General features: G+C 41.4%; 1 protein-coding gene across 3 annotated transcripts in view; it reads right to left on the bottom strand.

Annotated features, from left to right (window-relative positions):
• Positions 1–21,448, bottom strand: part of SPAG16 (sperm associated antigen 16) — a 388,339-nt gene that overhangs the window by 106,322 nt on the left and 260,569 nt on the right. For all 3 annotated transcript variants that reach the window (XR_014551824.1, XM_083629671.1, XM_083629672.1), the window contains one exon: positions 9,167–9,232. Coding sequence is in view for 2 of the 3 variants with exons in the window: in XM_083629671.1 (XP_083485797.1) it covers positions 9,167–9,232 (66 nt within the window). In the remaining variant the exon portion in view is untranslated. The remainder of the gene's footprint in view (positions 1–9,166; positions 9,233–21,448) is intronic.

The following is a 21,448-nucleotide window of genomic DNA, read 5'->3' as shown; positions in this document are numbered from 1 at the left end:
AACCTGTACACCCCTCTCTGCATAACATGTGTTGTCCCTGGAACCTCTTCTCTGGCTTCCTCAAAGAGGATCCAGTGCATACACCACCCAACAGCCTTACCTACTCTAGAGGGTTGCTGTGAGGATAAAATAAAGAGCGAGAGTACCATGACTGCAACCTTGAGCCCCTTAGAGGAAAAGGCAGGATATAAGCAAACCACCACACAAGCCTTTGAGAGGCAGAGATGCAAGAGGGCACCAGAGGAGGAAGGAAACAGAGACAGAAGCCAGTGTTGCCCATGGCACCCTCACCATCATTCAAGGCACCCCAGGGTGCCATGGCACACTGGTTGAAAACCACTGATATAATCAATGTCTTGATCCTGAATAAAATTTATTTAAGCAGTCCCTAGGAAGGGCTCTTTTTAATACACATTTTATTGCTTAACGCAACACCCATATTCATAATTTTGTTCTGTTACACTTTCATACGTGAATATTTTTAAATTTTTCATTTTCAAAGCACCTTCTGTACTAGTCTTAGTCTTGTGTTAAATAACAAGGCTAATATCTGTATTTCATTATAACCTTACTTTGTAATTACACTCTGCAAGTAATAGCATCAATCATCTAAGGAAGACCCTATTAGCCTTTCTGCATCTACAATTGTACATATTTAAAATTATTAAGTAACCTTTGCAAATGACTGACTTTGAGTTTATGCAAAGCGCTGAATACTCTGAATACATAAATAAGAACCTCTGGTGCCTTTTCAGTTTTATATTCTATTCTATTCTCTGCTTCTGTCTGTCAACTGCAGGCAGGCTGCCCCTTCTTTATTTTTGCCATCCGTAGAAACATTTAAAAGATCTGATTCTTGAATCGTTTGGCTCAGTAATGAATAAGAACTGACATCAAATATCAATACTATTGGCCTAGCTAAATGGTAACTGACATCAAGCTGGACTACTGAAGAGGTAAACAAAATTGAAATTTTGTTTTGGTATAAGAACTGTCTGACATTATTTGTCCTTTGGTAAATCAATGGAAAACTGACCTGAAGTGTTTGCATTTCAGCTGGGGATTCCCCCTCCCCCATTTTTGGTTTGGGCGGTGGGGAAAAACAAAGAAAGGAAAATGGGTTTCCACAGACTGTGAGGTGTTAAGATAATTGCAAATACAAAATGTTTGAATATTAATAGGCAAAGTATTAAAAATATAAAGAAAATTCAGCCTATTTAAAGCCCTTGCACATCACCAATCTGGAGCTTAATCTGATGCACAGACTGCAGCATGCCGAAACCACTGAAATCAATGGGCTCAGGCATGCTAGATCTGCAATAGGTTCAAATGCTTTAAGACTCGGCTCTTGAGCTTAAGGCCAGTTGAAATATGAATGTAAACAACAGGAAATAGCAAAAATAATATTATGCATTATGATTGATTATTCTGTTATATATTTTTTAAAATCAATCTTAAAAAAAATATGGTTGCAAATCTCTCGTATACTCATAGGCAAACACACTGCTCCTTGCATATCATTATGCTGATCTTATTTGAAAACCCTCCAAGTATCCCCATTTTCCAGGGACAGTCCTGGATTTACAGGTATGTATTTTTGTTTTATAGATCCTCTTTGTTTTGTTTTAAAACTCTTATTTCTTTGCTGTGTGTCTCTGTTGCTGTATGAGAGATTTGCAATCATTCTTTTTAATGCTACTTTTTAAAACAACAATAACATAACTACTGGATTCAGGTGGAGTCAGTTTACTTGAACGACTGCCTGACCCCATATGTGCCTACTCATCTGCTTCAATCTGTGGACCTGGCACTTTTTACAAGTGCCACAAAGCCTTCACGCCATACTTGCTTGCAATTGACCCTTCAGGGAGACCTACTGTCTGGAGCTCTCAGTCCATTAATATTAGGCAGATTCCTTTGTTGCATTGTTTTCAACATCTATAAAAAAGCATTTTGTTTAGACAAGCCTATCCAGACATGTGCTTTTACTGCACAATTTGTTTTGAAACTGCTGGTTTTAGCTGCATTTTGATAAAAATTTATGTCTACGTATTTTTAACATTTGATTTTATTGGCATTTTCTTATGTATATTTTATAAGCAGCTTAGAGATTGTTATATAAATCTTGTTCAATGATAAATAAATGAATAAATATCATTTTAGCTATCCCTTATTAAATATTGCATACAATTAAAATGGCCTTGGTTATCTTGGATGTGATAAACTTAAAGGGCAGAGAACTGCAAACAAAGGACCCATAGTCTGCATGTATGCGGTAGATCACCTAACAAATATAGCTCTCCAAAGAAATTCAACAACCATTGGGTGCTGGGGTATTAAATGGGGTGCTCCCTCCATTAAATGAGAACTCCCCTCTCTTTTTCTAGAAATAAAAAAGAGCACGTACAAAGACAGATCTAATTATTGCTAGCTCAAGTCACATTTAAAATTTTTCTTCCTTCATCTAGCCCAGGCATAGGCAAACTCAGCCCTCCAGATGTTTTGGGACTACAACTCCCATCATCCCTAGCTAACAGGACCAGTGATCAGGGATGATGGGAACTGTAGTCTCAAAACATCTGGAGGGCCAAGTTTGCCTTTGCCTAATCTAGCCAGTTGATATTCTACTAGTCACAGACTACACTTTCTCCAAATTACTGGGATAATATGTGACTGGCTAAGAGGGGACAGAAGCTGGAAATGGATGTGGATTCAGGAGAGGCAAATTAATGAGACTAGGTGACATCTGGATTTGGAAGGCTGCCCATTTGAACTTTAGTGACAGGTATTTAAGGAGCTTTTGTGGAATACAGTGGAAAGGATCAGTCCTGGTTTGGGTGGGTTGTGAAGCTGAGCCTAATGAAGGCCTCCACCTGGGTCTTTCATGACATGTAAAGTCAACTGGGAGGGGGAAATGGCCTACTGGGGTTTTAGTAGATGAATAAAAAGTTTCATCCTATTTTCTTCTCTAGTCCACAGTATCTGGAGAGATGCCATGTTGTCTTTGAGAATGTCTTTGGAAATTTGCTGAAGGCACAGTGTTGCATTTTTATCTGGATATCCCTACTTACTAAAAGTTTGAGCACCATGTTAACAAGGACCTTTGCAATCTGCTATTCTGGTCAGCTTCAGAGCTATTCATTCAGAACTTTTTGAAGAGTGTGTGCCTGCACTGCACTGATCTCTCTAGGGAAATAAGCAAGGCTGTATTTTTCCTTATGTCTTACTGCTCCAGGTTTTTTTCATTTCCTCCAAACAACTAAAGGACTTAGATTTCACCAAGCAATAGCCATCTTGAATACTTTAAACTGCCCAAGCTCAGGTCTCCTAAAGTCATATGAATAAAACATAGGAATAATATAATTTAACTACAAAAGCAAAGTTATCTTCTTACCATATTTCCATAATTAAAAACGGCTGTACAGATTCTGAAACTCTCCAAATTAATTTTCACCTTCATGAATGTTGAGTTAATGTTCTCAATGTTACAGTCCTACCATTCCAGAATTTTGACTGGAGCTAATTTTAACTTCAGAAAGAGAGAGCAAATAATACATCCAATTTGGATATCCAATTTTAACAGATTGTGGCTTGTTAACTGACATGGTTTTGTAATTTTTTACTCCTAAAAAGTTCTTGCTGCAAAAAGATTGACCCTTTCATAATTTGACATATTTATCTCCCAATTAATTGCCATTCATTCACCCATTCATTCAGACATACATACATACCCTAGCCCATTTCCTTAAAAACGTTTGCCTACTCCCTTTCAACTTCCTTCCTCATCACATCCAGAAATGGTCCTTGCTGCCTGGCAAGTCTGAAGCAGCCCCTTAAACTCCCATACATTTTTACACAGTCTTCCTCTTAATTCTGCTTTTGCTGAAAGTATAAACTCATAAATCCAAAAATTCCATGTAAAGGTAAAGATACCCCTGACCATTAGGTCCAGTTGCGGACAACTATGGGGTTACGACGTTCATCTCGCTCTATAGGCTGAGGGAGCTGGCGTTTGTCTGCAGAAAGCTTGTCATGTCGCCAGCAGGACTAAGCCACTTCTGGCAAAGCCAGAACAGCACACGGAAACGCCGTTTACCTTCCCGCCGGAAGGTATTTATCTACTTGCACTTGACATGCTTTTGAACTGCTAGGCGGGCAGGAGCTGGGACCGAGCAATGGGAGCTCACCCCATCGCGGGGATTCGAATCGCTGACCTTCTCATTGGCAAGCCCTAGGCTCTGTGGTTGCATCTTGTAACTTGAAATATGGTTTTGGTAAATAAGCAAACATAATAAGCAGAAGCCCTATGGCCAGCTTGTGTATTTGGCAACCTAGGAAGTTAATGTTACAGACACCTATTCAGGTATGTTTTTTTATGATACGTCCACACAGCGTGCTTTCCAAACATGTATCAAACTTCTCAAATTCTATACTATCCGTTCATTATTAGTAAAGGCTGTGTTGGTAACTTAAATATTTAACTTTTGCAAGAAGATATTCAGCCTTGAAGTTTAGCTACTTCTTGCTTGAGAACAATAGATAAGCTCTAAGAAATGTTTCAAGTCTAAGTGACTGCATCATAACCAGAACAGAACCATTCCATTTGTGTGCAATACCCACAGAACTCTGGATGTCAAAGAGATGGGTGCAGTCATAGGTATATCAGTGTATTTAAATCAGAATTGTCAAATTGTGTTATTATTGTTATTATGGTTTTGTTGTTTTGCGGTTATTGTTTGCATCGAAAAAATGATTAATTATTATTTTTTAAAAGTGTTGGGTTCAAGTCTAGTATTCTCCCTGATATACTAGTTTTCTATGTTCTTTTAAATAGAAGAAATTTTATGTAAACTGCCATTTGCAATCTAATGTGGTATAGCCCACACATCTTGGATTTCGTAGATCTAAACTGTGTTGTACTAAAGAATCTGGAAGTTTAGAGGTTCATAATTCTTCATGATGTAAAAGCTTTGATATCTGATTAGATATCAGATTCCTGATACAGCTTTTGTTTTAACTGCTCCAAAACTGATTGCATTTAACCTTTTGACAGAATGCATCCCCATAGAAACTGTCCCAGACTTGGCTTCTGGTTCCGGTCTGCCTTAATGGATGCTGCTCCCATGATAGCAGAGACCGTTAGTAAAGATAAACAAGGATTATTTGAGGGTAATTGTCCTTGCAAGCTCCCCCCAGGGGCCGGGGGAGTGAGTGTCACTCACAGACCATCTCGGTACCTGGCTCTTGCTCTGACATGGAATCCGGGAGGCAGGGAGGCACTGAGTGCAAAAGCAGTTCACCTATCGGTAACCCCCCTATGCAGCCATTAAGAAGCAGAGATACTTCTGTTTATTAGAGTGAAATTAGGACTAATATGCAGACGTGTGCTGGAACAGATGGGTCAAGATCATAAACTCCTAAATTGAACCTGCTACAAAGCCGTAATGTTTCGAACTGGAAAGAAGACTTTCTTCGATGCAAAATATGGTATGTGAGGGGGTGGGAGCATTTACCTTTCTTTATATATACTATGTTTGCTACATAATTTATTATGGCAACCCCACCCCCACCCCATGCTAACAAACTGATAAAAGGCAAGAGAAGATAAAAGAGAACAGGGTTATATTTATGGATTACAAAGAAAAAGAACTGTGCGAGAAAATTGAGATGGATTTAAAGCATTGAAATTTCACTGTATTGCTGGCGCCTTCATTATATTTTTAGGCACCAGGTGAAAATGTTCCTCTTCAACCAGGCCTTTGGCTGATTAATATTTTACAGCCTTTTAAATGTGTCTGTGGGAAGGGAGGGTTTTGTTTTACTTATTTACTTGTTTTTATCTAGTATTTTATTCTGTGGTCTGAGTTCTTATGATGAAGGGCAGTATGCATATATGTATGTATGTATGTATGTATGTATGTATAAATCTCACTGTGTAAAAACTGCATTCCAAACTTATCGGACCCTAGAAGATAGTTAGAGAGTTTTGCTAGGATGTTTTAACACTGGAGTGCTAAGCTGGGAAGAAAGGTATGGGAATGGAATGTCAACAGCCCCTCACTGTAGGCCTGGTTGTATGGCAGAATCTACGTAATCCTTTTTGTTAGGGAGTAGGAATTAAGAGAAGTAGCACTACTTCTTTCAAACTACATTTTGTTTTGCCTTATAAATCACATTTATACATCTGAACTCCATATAAGGGTATAAATAATATGCAGGAAAAGAGGGTCAAAGGATGGATAGAACCCACAGGGAGCTTTTCCCACATACAAATCTGTGGAAATGAAGCAGGTTTTTAATTCTTTTACAAATAACTATTTCAGACTAGATTATTTTATATTAGAATGAAAGGATACTATATAGAGTGTATATTGTAAGACAGCAAGAGTAAAGAGTGATAGGAATGGGACTCAAGTGATGCTTGCCTAGCTGATCTCTGCTTGTTTCTTTATGTCTATTACGTTTAAAAGGGTAGAGAGTAGTATTTTTTTATTTTCTATTCTGTCAGACTTTAATGGAGTCCAAAGTGCTCCTCATCAGTTGTGCCTGATGCAAAGCCGATAACTCCCTCCTGCTCTTTTATTCAGATCTGGAAACCACAATTCCTGCTTTGGAAGCCCAAATCATGACTACTCTTCACACCCTCTATTGCAGGTGTAGAGAACCTTTGGCTTTCCAGATGTTGCTGAATTACAACTCTCATCAGCCCTGGCACACATGGCCAGTAGTCAGGGATGATGGGAATTGTAGTTCAAGCAATATCTGGAGGGTTCTATATCTGCTTTACTGGGTCTTCCATACACTGTTATTTGGACATTACCGCCACTAGACAGATGCTAACTCTAGGGCTGCCATACCTCCAAGTTTTCCCAGACATATATGGGATTTGTCCTCTGGAAATGGCATCTGGGGGGAATTTTCAGAAAGAAAGAAAAAAGTCCAGGAAAATCCAGGTGCATGGCAACCCATATCCGGTTTTTCACTTTTTGAAATATAGCAACCCTAGCTAACTCCTCTGAAGCTTGCGGCAAGCAGGCTTCAGTGGAGAGGATTTTCCTGTGTCGCTCTCAAAAACATAAGATCAGCTGTAAAATAAAATACATGCAATGAGGCAATTGCATGTGCTGTTATGCTGAAACCACTAACTAAAAAATAAATATATCAAAGATGAACACGTGGCAATTTATTTGGCCATTCTGCCTCCTCCTGAGTAAGCACATGCATTTGAAAAACAGTCTTGCATCTAAATCTGAAGCATATTTAACTCAGAAGTAAGTCAAACATATTTCAAGGGAATGGACTTCAGTGAAAGTATATACAGCACTGCAGCTATTAGAATGAAAAAAAAAATCAACTTGAATAATTTGATGTCTGTGCACCTACAGTTCAGCTGCCTGCCTTCCATGTATCTGCGATTAATTTATATAACTGTAATTACAGCTTCTAAAATTGAACCCCTCACTCTGTTTAATCAACCCTCTACTGGCAGTTTCCATCTTTTCTAATTAAGTTACTGAGGATGTCAAGCCATGATTCCAACACAGCGTTTAATGCCAGATGCAATATTCTTTATCAAAATAATATGCTAATCTGCAAAATCATCAGCATACAAAAGCTTGCTTCATTTAATCATGTTAGGTCATGAAGGATACTCTGCAGGGGGAAAGTTGGTATCTTACTTGAGAATGTCTTAATGGGCTCCTTCAACAGGAAGGGTGGGATGTACATCATATAATAAACAATAAGCAATAATAATTGTGCATGGGTTCTGTGGAAAGAGGCACATCAAGCCTTCTAGGTTTCGTTGACTCCACAAAGAAATGAAGAACCTTGCTGAGAAGACAACACATGTTTATTGGCTTCCCCTAGCTATGCCACTGGGAAGCTGGCAGTATTATTTGCTTCTGAACTCAACAATTCTGTTGCCACCTGAGTACCAGGGAGTTAATTTATATATATATAAAAATCAGGTGACAAGAGGAAAGAAGCTTGACTGCTGCAGTAGAATTGTAATTGCCCCTTCCTCCCTGTTAAACAGGGGTAGGCAACCTAAGGCCCGGGGGCCGGATCTGGCACATTCGCCTTCTTTATCCAGCCCATAGACGGTCCAGGAACCAACGTGTTTTTACATGAGTAGAATGTGTCCTTTTATTTAAAATGCATCTCTGGGTTATTTGTGGGGCATAGGAATTTGTTCATTATTATTTTTTCAAAATATAGTCCAGTGCACCACATGGTCTGAGAGACAGTGGACCGGCCCACAGCTGAAAAAGGTTGCTGACCCCTGCTGTTAAATATGTCACCCTCCCCTTCTGTTTTGCTCTGAGTTTGGGGGTGAAATATCTTAAGAAATTTGACCCCAAGAAAAGTTAACAGAGAACACAGTAAGGGGGTAGGTGCCCCCAGACCACCTGTCATTTAAACACTGGTTTTAAAGAATGTAATATTAAAGTAGCCGTTTTAGTGCTGAGCCAAAAGGGGATGCTATCTCACAAAAAGGTTCATCAGAACTGACACCTCTCTCTCTCTCTCTTTTTGCAGGGGCGGATATTAATGCAGAAGCAGAAGGTCTGCAAAACTATCCATTTCTGATAGTAGTCTGTAATTGACCAGGTCTGATTCTAAGGGGCTTTCTTTATCCCTAGTGACACTGACATATAGCTAAATCTAAATCCCTTCTGGAGTGTGACCTCTTGTTTCGGATGACTTTGGGAGGAATGAAACAAATGTTCTGAGGAACAGAGTAGGAAAACAGTAGGGATACAAATACCTGTGAATAGCTATGAAGAAGATAGGCTCAACGCTCTTACCCACCCACTCCCTAAAATCATGAATACTGACCTGAAAACCGGGTGACGTGGAGATCAGGTGGCCAGATGCAAAACATGGCAGGGCTCATATGCCTAAAATACTTGAGTAGACAAGAAAATTTCAGCAGGTGTAGCTCTTGTAATGGAAGCCAATTCTGCTGAAATTCCGTCTCCTACACAATTATTACACGTGCAGGAGCTCTGCCTTCTTTTTGCAATGTGGAGAACATATAGCACACCATTCCTCTATTCCCATTGAATCTTAGAGGCTGTGCACATGACATATTCAGCTGTAGTGTCATTCATAGATATATTCTGCTCTAGGCTACCATTTACTTTAGGGTTTTAGAGCTTACCTTCATGTTGAATGTGGCATGGTTGCAGGAATGCATGTGACCACAGAAGGTCTGAGCACACAGCCCCTTTAAAAAGAAAACACACAAAAATCAGAACAGCAAACCAGACAATCACATGTGCTGTATAACTTCTTTATAAACTTGTTGAGTTTGATTTGGTGCTGTTCCAGCTAGATGAATGGATGTTTGTGCAAACTGATAATATGTTATCCTTGTGTCTAATACCAAGCAACTCTTCCCCTTTCCAGTTTCCAGAGACAACATTAGCACTAAGCACTTTGGTCAGATTCCTGGTTGGGGGGGGGTCAGGTATTAAAAGGTGGTAGTAGCTGGGTTCCTACATCATCTCCTCAGAAAAGTCGCCTTTTACTGCAGAGGATATCATCTTGAAGCAGTGCCGGATTTATGTATAAGCTAAAGAAGCTATAGCTTAGGGACCCACTCTCTTGGGGGCCCCCAAAAAAATTAAAGGAAAAAAATTGGATGTACATTTCCATAATATAAGATAAAAAACAAATAAAATAAAATAAAACCTAGATACAGCAACAGTGTTTTGTGTTGTGTAGGCTCCTATGATGTAAGTAATGGGCCACCCGCCTGCTCCCTAAAATATCACTGGTTTGCTCATTTCTATATATAGGGTGCCTACATTCTGCATGGGCTGGTTGCATGGCAAATGGTCCATAAATAACCATATAGCATATATTCAACACAAAAAACAGTGACAATTTGTTGTTGACAAAAGACAGCTGGACGTATAAAGGGCCCCATTACCTTCAGGAGCTTAGGGCCGCACCAAACCTAAATCCGGCCCTGTCTTGAAGGGCTTGGTGTTGTTGGGCTTGCTTACAAAGCAAAACCCTGACTGACGTTTGCCAGGCAGGGCTAGTCTGAGAGCTGAAGAGGAAGTGTTTCTTTTTGGTGAAGCTATTCCTGTCCCAAACTGTCCCAAACCAAAATTACTAGAAATTTTGTCTTTTTCACCACCACCTCAAACATCTTCAAACAGCCTACAGTGAGCATTCAGCACAATTTTTCTACCACTCGTATTCTAATTACCTTCCCAGTTGCTCTAACTAGAAAGAAAGTTAAAGGGCACCTAGATATCATTGTACTGGCCTTGAACGAACTTTCTGTTGGACAGGTGGTGTGAACAACCATGTCTTTGAAGGTTTATCTATTATCCCATGGAGGTCCTATGAAGCTGCATCTGCATTCTAACAATATCTGGATATTCCTGCCATGCCCAAGAAGAGACATCGCATGGTTTGAACACTTATCTGCAAATATGGGTATGCATTTTTTCTGAACAGCAGATTTTTTCTAAATTGCTATTTGCAGATTAGTTTGGATCCTAAGCATACTGCACATTGTTCCTCATTACAGATAGTCAATGGCAACTGTTCAAGTAACTTGCATACTGTGTACAACCAAAGCCATATATTTACTTTAAAAAACAGGAAAGAATTTGGTTGGAACAATGATGAATAATATACATGTAATTAAGAGAAGCTAAAGTGAAGTATATATATATTTAAGGGGAAAATAACCATTATTTTATGAGGAGTACATTGCTATAAATCTAGCATTAGCTACTTGATAGGAATAATCATGTAATTTATGGAGTAAAGCTAATCTTGTTAATTGAAGTGAAGGGGATAGCCAAGGTACTGGTAGAGATGAGTATACAGCTCATTTATCTTCCTGCTGTTAACTCTTAACTCCCATCATTTCTCCAACATATACTGCTGTTTGGTTTTGCTCCTTAGGAAATAGACACAAAGAGTGGGAAGGGAACTACAAAAACTCTATATCTTAGCAACTCTAACGGCTAAAGTCAAACTTATCTAGATGTTTTATATTATATAAAATCTCCCATCCCAGTACAGTACTTAATTTAGTTTGCTCGAAGTCAAGATGGCAATGGCTACTGAAATTCTGGTTTTCTTAGTTGATCTTGTGAAAAACCTCAGCCTTGTAATAGTGTAATGCTATTTATTTGTTTATTGGTTATTTATTTATTGTGTGAATCACCCATAAAACATCCTGAACCAATTTAACAATAAAAACGTATATACCGGTAAATGGAATTTCAGTCCAATGCAGATAAAATGTGGGGTAAAACTCTCCACTTATAGGGCTTCTTGGAAGAGGACCGTCTTCAACAGGCACGGAAAAGACAGTAAAGATGGCACCTTTCTGATATGTAATGGGAGGGAGTTCCAAAGAGTACATGCAATCACACCAAAGGTTCAATTCCTCCATCGTAACAAATGGACTTCTTCATGAGATGGTACCTGCAACAGACCCTCTCCTACAGAACACAGTGATTGACTGCAAATTTAATGGGTGAGATCATCTTTTAGGTATCCTGATCCCCAGCTGTATAAGGTTTTGTACACTAGAACCAGACCATGAGCTTAGCCCATAAGCTAATTGGCAGCCAGTCTTTCAGCAGTGGTATAATGCAATAGCAATATTCTGTCCCAGCAAGTAGGTGAGCCACTGCATTTTGCACCAGCTGCAGTGGTGCACAGAGCCATACTCAGAGGTAGCCCCACATAGAGCACATTGTAGTAGTCTCAACAGATGGCTGAAAGTGGTCAGGTCATCCTGGCTCAGAAATGGCTTTAGCTGTTTCACCAGCCAAAGATGGCATGCCAGGTTACACCCAACATTGTGGGTGTCCGGCAAGCATGCGTGATGTCACTGTCAGGTGTGGGCCAGCAGCTGGCTTGATAACAGCACACAAGACTTAATTAACTGGTGGGGGGCCACTAGGGGCACATTGGAAGATGGCCGACAATACCATCTCTCCGACCCAATTCTGGGCTGCATCAATAGGAGTATAGCATCTAGATCAAGGGAAGTAATAGTGCCACTGTATTCTGCTCTGGTCAGACCTCACCTGGAGTACTGTGTCCAGTTCTGGGCACCACAGTTCAAGAAGGACACTGACAAACTGGAACGTGTCCAGAGGAGGGCAACCAAAATGGTCAAAGGCCTGGAAACGATGCCTTATGAGGAACGGCTAAGGGAGCTGGGCATGTTTAGCCTGGAGAAGAGGAGGTTAAGGGGTGATATGATAGCCATGTTCAAATATATAAAAGGATGTCACATAGAGGAGGGAGAAAGGTTGTTTTCTGCTGCTCCAGAGAAACGGACACGGAGCAATGGATCCAAACTACAAGAAAGAAGATTCCACCTAAACATTAGGAAGAACTTCCTGACAGTAAGAGCTGTTTGACAGTGGAATTTGCTGCCAAGGAGTGTGGTGGAGTCTCCTTCTTTGGAGGTCTTTAAGCAGAGGCTTGACAACCATATGTCAGGAGTGCTCTGATGGTGTTTCCTGCTTGGCAGGGGGTTGGACTCGATGGCCCTTGTGGTCTCTTCCAACTCTATGATTCTATGATTCTATGACCCACACGGGGTAATTAAGAGGCTGTTATGGGAGTAGGCAGCCTCCCTTGTTGCCCCAAGGAAATGGGGAACACTGCCCTTGCCTGCTGTGCCCATAAATCACCCCCAAATTCAAAAGAAGGGGGTGAGGGCACTAGGCAGAATGCCCCCGTGTGGACCTCGGCTCTCCTGGACGCTGTCTCTGATCGCGCACTAGATGCAGCAATTTGGAATAATTAATTACAAAAGAAGCAAATGCACATATTTCAAGTGAAGAAGGGGAGTGAAGTCTGCTAATTTAAGTGACCTCTGCGAAAGACGACGACGGGTTGGAGAAACAGGAATATTTTACGATGAAGATACACCAAAGGCTGGGTATGTCGGCAACGGGACTGAATGGGGGGGGGGACCTTTTTTACTTTCCTTCTATGTGATTTACTAAGAACCCCTCCTCATTAGAACCGTCGGTTGAACTGACCCAAGCAGGATGATTAAGGTCTGTGTGGAGATAAACTTTAACCAAAAGTATGCTTTATGGAGATTGAGAAGCAATAAGAGCTTTTGGAATGGCGCACCAATTAATTCAGAGTCACCATCTTGCCAAAGGATTTATAGCCAGGAGGAGGAGGAACGGACTTGTTTTCAGACTGCATTCCTGGTGAATCTCCTCAGAGGTTTGAGAAAGGAGGCAGATTGGTGAAGATTAATGACGCTAAGACTGTTTTGATGTATGGAAGTGATGCTATACGGAAAACGTCTGGATATGGCTACTGGATAAAAAATAATAATATCCCCGCAGGATTACAAACTGTTTTAATCAGCTTGTGGAGACTATCAGAGGTCACAAAGAGAAAGGAAAAATATATGAAAATAACAACAAGAGATGTGGAAAAACAATAAGAAAGGACTGGATAGTACTGTGAACATCATATGGTTAGATTTGTGGACATTAAAACAGCAGCAAGAAGCAAGAAGTTGATTAGATCCCCTTTGGAACTTGAAATATGGGTACCCCCCAACAAAAATTTAAAATTCGGCTGTGTAATTTGGAATTTATGTAATTTGGTTTGATTTGATGTGATTGGTTGGTTAATAAAAAATTATTCTTAAAAAAAAAGACTTAATTAACTGGTAGATTTATTGCAAGCAGCAATTAGTCTCCAACCGCTCTATTGGAGCATCCATTCATCACAGTCAAGTTGACCCTTCTGAAGAGCGCTTCCGGTTTCTGCAGAACATCCTGAACTTCCGACCCTTACGTTTTGGGGCTTGTTTTCTTTCTAGGACTTTCCCTATTCGCCTAGTTTGGGGACTAATGGCGTAAGTTGCCTCCTCTTCCTGTGAGGAACTGCACACCTTTGTGCCAGGTATGAGTGTGCCTCTTGCGAGAGCAGGCTGCTCTCCAGCCCGCTCTGTCAAAGCAGATAAGCTGCATTCCTGCCAGCTCCCGAAAGAGGAGGGGTTGATAGCCCCCCTGTTTCAACTGTCTGAGAAATATGCACGCCTCTCTGCTCTCTCTTCGTCTGCCTGCTTTCTATTTCAGGCAGCTTTAGGCTGGCATGTTCGTGACAGTCACACACCACCACAGCAGGAGGGCCTGATGGAGCGTCTTGCTGCAGCACGTGACACATTGGGTCACCCAGCTGGGCACCCACAGTGAAAATTTGTGGGTACCTCGGCATCCTCCCCCCCATGGCATCTATGGCAGAAGGCACACCTAGCCACTGAAGTCACATCAGCCTGTAGAAACAGAGATGCAGAGCACTGTCAAGTTATGAACCTGCTCCTTCAGCAAAGTACAGCCCCATCCAAAGCAGGCAAATGACCAGTTATCTGGACTCAGGAACTTCTCACTCATGGTGTCTCCACCTTGCCAAGATTCAGACTCAGTTTTTGGCCCTCCTGTAGCCCATCACTGTGTCCAAGCACTGGTATAGGGCTTGCATGGCTTTTCCTGATTCAGAAATTACAGAGAAATAGATCTTGGTAATGTCAGCATATTGATGACACTTTATCCCAGATCTCCCAATGCCCACTCCTAATGTGTTCATGTAGATGTTAAATAACATTGGGAACAGCATAGTAGGCACTGGCCCCCTGCAGCACAAGTGCTATGTGAGTGGGTGGGTGGGTGGGAAATCACCCAATGCTATTTTCTGAAATCAATTCTGGAGAAACAGTGCCTTCAATACCCATCTCACTGCACTGGTTAAAGAGACCATGGTCAATGGAATCAAAACCCACTGAGAGTTTAAACAAGAATAATAGGATCACAATAACATTCTTCTCTCAATAATGGTCATCCATTAGGTGGGGCAGCTGATTGGGACAGCTGCTGCCATGCACCTGGCCTCCTGTCAGCTGTGTTGCTGTGCTTACTATGATAACAGGATGCTGGAATAGATGAGCCATTAGCCTGATCCAGCAGGCTCTTCTATTCCTGCAGCTGTCACACCACAAATCTTTTGATCACATACAACAGAAAGGGAGTATTTGTCACTGGGTGGCAGTTGTCAACAAGTAAGTTGGATCATAGGGATGCAGATGGCACTGTGGGTTAAACCACTGAGCCTAGGGCTTGCCGATCGGAAGGTTGGTGGTTTGAATCCCCATGATGGGGTGAGCTCCCGTTGCTCGGTCCCTGCTCCTGCCAACCTAGCAGTTCGAAAACATGTCAAAGTGCAAGTAGATAAATAGGTACCGCTCTGGTGGGAAGGTAAATGGTGTTTCCGTGCGCTGCTCTGGTTTCACCAGAAGCGGCTTAGTCATGCTGACCACATGACCAAGAAGCTGTCTATGGACAAATGCCAGCTCCCTTGCCCAGTAAAGCGAGATGAGCACCGCAACCCCAGAGTTGTCCACAACTGGACCTAACAGTCAGGGGTCCCTTTACCTTTACCTTTAAGTTGGATAATTGCTTCTTTCAAGACTGCCAGGACCACTCTCTTACATAAAGATGCACCTGTCATGTACCTTCAACATGCTCTGTGAAGCAAAGGGTCAAAGGAGCATATGTTTAGGCACATTGTTGCAAGTGCCTTGTCCGTGTCATCAGGCCACATCAAATAAAACTGATGCCATAATATCCTACTGTGCTGGAGACTATTCTGGAAATTGCAAAAAATGTGGCTCCAGTAAAATTGCTATGGAAGGGAGCAAATCTATTCTGAACGGGCCTTGCAAACAGGTCACAGTGGGCTTTGAAGGCCCAGAACTCTGCTCCTTGGGCTTCAAGGGCTTCAAAGGGGTTATCTGCTCTATCCAACAGAAAACCGCCAAGAGCATTTCCTGAAGGTGCACCGTCTGAATTGACTTTAAAGTAGTCCAGTTCTACCTCTTACTATTGTAATTACACCTACTATTCAATTAGACAGTTGATTTAACAACTATCCTCATCAAAAAAATTATGATGAAATAGTAGGGTTAAAAGAACCTCCTTTCCATTATATAGATTCTATCATTTTTTTAGTGTTCCTGACTAATCAAGTTTATAAATTTAACTTGGGGCAACATTAGACCTTGCCAAGGAATATTCTCAAAGCTAATTTGCAAAAGCAACGTTCTGCATTAGATGTAGATTTACATATGAAAAGAAAGAAATTTATAATAACTCCTAGCTATTGATAGGGCTACTAAACTATGCAAACCTTACAATTCAATTCTCTTAAGGGTGCCGTCCATATCTTTTCAGCTACAAGCCTGAATTAAATCTGGAGACGTAAGTTAGGTCATACTATTTCCATCATACTTCTAAGTGCATCAACATTTTATCATCAATAATGAACCTTTTGGAACCATATATATATAAATAGTGTGCTTTGGACTGATATTTTTGGCTTGTTGCTTTTTTATCCAAATATCCTAGAAACTATTAGATATAAACGTAAACCAAAATTCTGGAAATAGGTCCTTATAGTTCCATGGATCTAGATAAATGCCTGGCTTCACACATTAACTTGGATGGCTTTGAAGGGGGACTAGACAGATTTATGGAAGGCAAGGTATTTGTGGATATTAGGCCATGATTGTTAGCTGGAATCTTCATGCCCAGAAGCAGAGTCCCACTGTATGCCAGTTGGAGGAGAGCAACAAAAAAGGGCAACTAAACGGATCAAGGGGATGATGAAACTCCCCTATGAAGAAAGGTTACAGCATTTGGGACTACAGTGGAACCTCAGATTACGGCGGGGATCCGTTCCGGAGGCCCCGCCGCAACCTGAAAATGACGCACATCAAAGCGCCGCCTTTGCACATGCACGAAGCTCGATTTAGCACTTCTGTGCATGCGCAAGCAGTGAACCCGGAAGTAACCCATTCCCATACTTCCGGGTTTGCCGCGGACGTTTGGATGCAAGCGGAGGCGGACGCAGAATGAGGTTTGATTGTATTTAGTTTAGAGGAAAAAGTGAAAGGCAGTTGTGGCTGCATAATTTTTAGTGTTAAACACCACCCCATCTCCAATTGGAGTGAGATTCCAGGGGCTCCAGGGTATGTGTTTTCTTCAAAAGCACAGACTGTAGTGTCTCTATGATATATGGTTTTATTTATACATATATACAACCTGCACCTAGATGGAGGGATTGCAGGTCAGTCACATCCTATGAGGGTCTGGCTTCCCGCTTAAGAGCAGCTTTGGATTAAAAGGGCAGCAAAAAGCCATCCTCTGTGTCTCTTAGTTCCAGCTGGTCATCCCCAGCTCACTTGGAGTTCTGCCCCTCCTTGTCCTCCTCGCTGCTCACCAACTCCAAAGACCTCCCCATAGACATGTGTCATTCAAAGTTGAAACCCTAAACCTGGCCTTTGCCTTTGCCCACTGGCACCCAGCAAAGAAGGGGCCCCTTGCCTGGCAGCCTTGCCCTCTGATGGGCCTTGTCCTTGATGGGCCATCACTGGCTGTTGTCCCCTGCTAATGGGTTAAACCACAGAGCTGGGCTTGCCGATCAGAAGGTCGGTGGTTCGAATCCCCGTGACGGGATGAGCTCCCGTTGCTCAGTCCCTGCTCCTGCCAACCTAGCAGTTCGAAAGCAGGAAGTGCAAGCAGATAAATAGGTACCGCTCTGGCAGGAAGGTAAACAGTGTTTCCGTGCGCTGCTCTGGCTCGCCAGAAGCGGCTTAGTCATGCTGGCCACATGACCCAGAAGCTGTATGCCAGCTCTCTCAGTCAATAAAGTGAGATGAGCGCCGCAACCCCAGAGTTGTCCGTGACTGGACCTAATGGTCAGGGGTCCCTTTACCCTTTACCTTTAATGGCCCATCCAACTTGCTAGCATAACTAAATCCAGGGCATTTCCCTGTTTGGCAAAGATTAATCAAACCTTCATTAATTCTAACTTTTGCTAAATCCAGGAATTATGAGGAGGCACCCAGGAATGTATGGCAGTGGTTTTCAACCAGTGTGTTGTGGCACCGTAGGGTGCCTTGAATGGTAGTCAGGGGTGCTGCGGGCAAGACTGGCCTCTGTCCCTTTTTCCTTGCCTCCCTCCTCTGATGCCCTCTCCTGTCTCTTCCTCCCAAAGGCTTGCACAGCTGTTTATTGCAGCAGCCCTGGCTATAAACTCAACAGGCAAATGGTGGCTCTCAAAGGCACCTCTTTTTGGAGCAAGGGAGACCAGGGGCAGCAGCAGCAGCAGCAGTTGTCTGGATGACTCCCAAGGAGAGGAGAGAGGAGAGGAGGCTGAGGGAACACTCCTCAAGGGAGAAAAGGGTGAGGGGCTGCCAGCTCTGCAGGCAAGGGGTGACATAACTGGGCCCCTGAGCCCCACAGAGGTGCCATAGAAAGAATGTAGTTGGTCAAGGGAGTTGTGGACTCAAAAAACGTTGAAAACCTCTGATGTAGGGGAATTTGGGGGAATAACATGAGGATGTGACTTTTTTGCAGTTCAGTTGCATATGCGTAAATGAGCAAAGGAAAGCAACCAAATAGCTTAAATTCTACAGCCTACCTAATAGCAGATTAGCACAGATGAGCTTCATATCCACGAAGAGGCAATTTTCTATAAGAAATGTTTCCTCATTTAAACTTTGTGTGAAGAGAAAGGAGAAAGGTGACGGGTATGTCTGTCTGTCAGGGCCACCAGTAAAACCTGAGCTTGAGCAGCTGACACTCTCTCAGGAAAAACAAGAGCAGGGAGAAAGGAATTGAATGCTCCGCCACTCCTTCCCTGCTAGACAGAACAATTAAGGAGGTTTTCCTGACCAGATACATGTCAGATGCTTTGTATGTGAGGCGGAGTTCCCTGTGTAATGGAGAGCTAAGCCATCTGGACAGTAAAACAATGGCATTTTATAGAAAAAAGCTTTCTGAGCTAATATTTTCTTCACAGTTCAGTTCAAAAGGAACAAGGAAGTGGGAAGTTTGGGAGCGGGGGCCGTGTAGGTGGGGGAGAGATGGCGGGTGATTCTGAAGTTGGACTGGCTCAGAAAACCAGAGAAGTCATTTTCTCTCTCTCTCTCTCTTAAAAAACACAATTTGGCTTATTAGCCAGGAGAATCACTAATCTCTAGCCATAAAACAAAAATAATAATTAATTGCAAAACATCTATAGGAATTGTATGCAAGTCTTAGTCTCTGAAAGTAGAACCTTTCAGATCTAATCAAATTAAAACCAGAAGATCCCAGTAAAAATTAAATAACCATTATTTTGGAACTAATAGCTAGGAAACAAAAGTGATTATATATGCACCTGAGGGTAGATACTGGTAGAAGTATTAAATTAGGTGAGAAAATATTATTAGAAGGTATGTAGCATGTTGCTGAATATTTATCAGAGGACAGGTCTTCTGTGGGTAACTATATTATTTGTTAACATTTGGTCAGCCTAAGTCATGGTCCACATTGCATTTTCACAGCTGAAGCAATAAGGTTTTCATTATTCTTTTTCATTGTAATCAAAGTATCACTGTAAATTAACATGCACCTCTAAACTACTCTGGTTGGATAAATACAAAAAACTGCTTCTTTGTAAATATTTAAGGGAAATTTTGAATATCTATCCCCAGAAAACCCCCAGAGCTGCTCCACAAAGAATTTTCTCTCTCTTCTTACACCATTGGGGTAGCAGTGGGGAACAGGTTTCTAACCTTTCCTTTTCTCTGGCCCTGTCATTTCCTATTTGGAGATGAATTTTGAATATATGGAGGAACACTCAGTAATGTCAGTCTCCATCTGCAATCTGAAATGCTACAGCCCAGACGGAGATTGACTGCCCCTAAGAACTAGGCCTAAATTGCATGTGAGGTCTTCTATATGAAGGTCACAAAAGGGAAGCCAAATTTGCTCTGCAGCTTTAGTTACAGCTAGCCTGTTGAAAGTGATTGTTTCTTTAATTGAAGGGAATTGCACTAGTCTTGCAAGGTTTAGTCTTAATAAATGTAAATAATTTTAAAAATTGCCAGCTTGTATCCAGCCTGCTAGTATTTTATTCTATGAACCACCCTGAGATCTTATGATGAAGGTTGGTATATAAATCTTAATAATAATAATAACCCAGCCCATTTTCATTGACTGTTTTGCAGTTTAGTTTTGTATTTTTCAGACTAACCAGACTAACCCTTGGTCTTTCCGCTTGCCTTTTTAAACTACAGGGAATGCATTAGCTCTCCTCCAGTCTTCACAAACTATTCCAGTTCTCAATGGGTTCTCCGCTATATAATGCCTTGGCCTTTGAACTCTCATTGAACACAGCATGAACAGAGTTATTACTCTGCATATGCCACCAAACGAGAAAGATCCCAATTGTTCTTTCCTTAATTAGGAATTGGGGTGGGGGATAAACCATGTTTGTAGGCCAACATACTGAAAGTACGTGAAAGTAATTTAAGTGAGCCTTTAAGGCTCTCATTTAAAGCCTCAAAAACAACAATTTATAAGAGAAATGTTGACAAGCCACATCTGTGGTATTATAATATAACCTGATAGCAAGATAAATGTTTCATGAATTAGGAAGTTGAAAAAGCTTCTCAGTTCAGCTTTGTTCTCCAGATTAAAGTGAAATATGTTGTCGTCTTCTATCAACACTTGCATTTCAAATACTGCAGCTTCTAAAATTCTTTAAAAAGATGGTACTTGACCAGACAGAAGGACTGTTTCCTCTACTTAGTACTGCAAGACTATTCAAATTCTAACCAAGACAGAAAGTTCAACAATAACAAAAACTGGGATAAGAAACTGAGCAGTCAAGAAAAGCTTAGTACATTGAGCAACCCTATTCCCCAGACAGCATTTTAAAATGGAAAAGCAAACAAACATGCCATTTCCCCCAACTCCGCCAGATTCTCAGTCCATCCAGCCCAGCATATTGTCTGCTCCATTTGACAATGCTTCCCAAGGTCTCAAGCAGAGGTTTCTCCTAAACACAGTTCTTTCTCTTAAATGATTAAGAGTTATATAAGTTCTAACATGGTGAAGGCTAACATCCCTCCACCTGCTGTTCATCTATGTATATCTTATTTTTCCATAGCAGCAAATTATTCCTAGTCCTCCTCATCCCAAATTTTAAAGAAAAAATGCCATGGAAGTTGCAACATTATACACACTTATTGCACATCCCCAAAGCCTTTTGCAAAGTCCTACTGAACCACATTTGCTTCTGAGTAAACATATAGAGGATTGCACTGGAAAGCACATAGGAGATGACTGTATGTAGTGGCCAGTAATTCTCCAGCTCTCTCCAGCATTCTCTGCCAGCCTCTTGGGGGCAGTGAACTGAGGGGCTCCATAATTCTGAATAGTCAGTCTTAGATGTGGATATTTTTTTATGTGATGAAGAGAGTAATACATAGCCAGGATTTTACTCATAGGCGTAAAGTTAAGTCCATGGTTTAACCTGCAGTTAAATGGTGAACACACTGGCAGAGCACATTAATGTTTTACTTCCATATGCA

This window comes from Podarcis filfolensis (assembly GCF_964270895.1).
Source record: "Podarcis filfolensis genome assembly, chromosome: 1".
Taxonomy (NCBI): domain Eukaryota; kingdom Metazoa; phylum Chordata; class Lepidosauria; order Squamata; family Lacertidae; genus Podarcis; species Podarcis filfolensis.
This window is presented reverse-complemented; position numbering and strand designations above follow the sequence as displayed.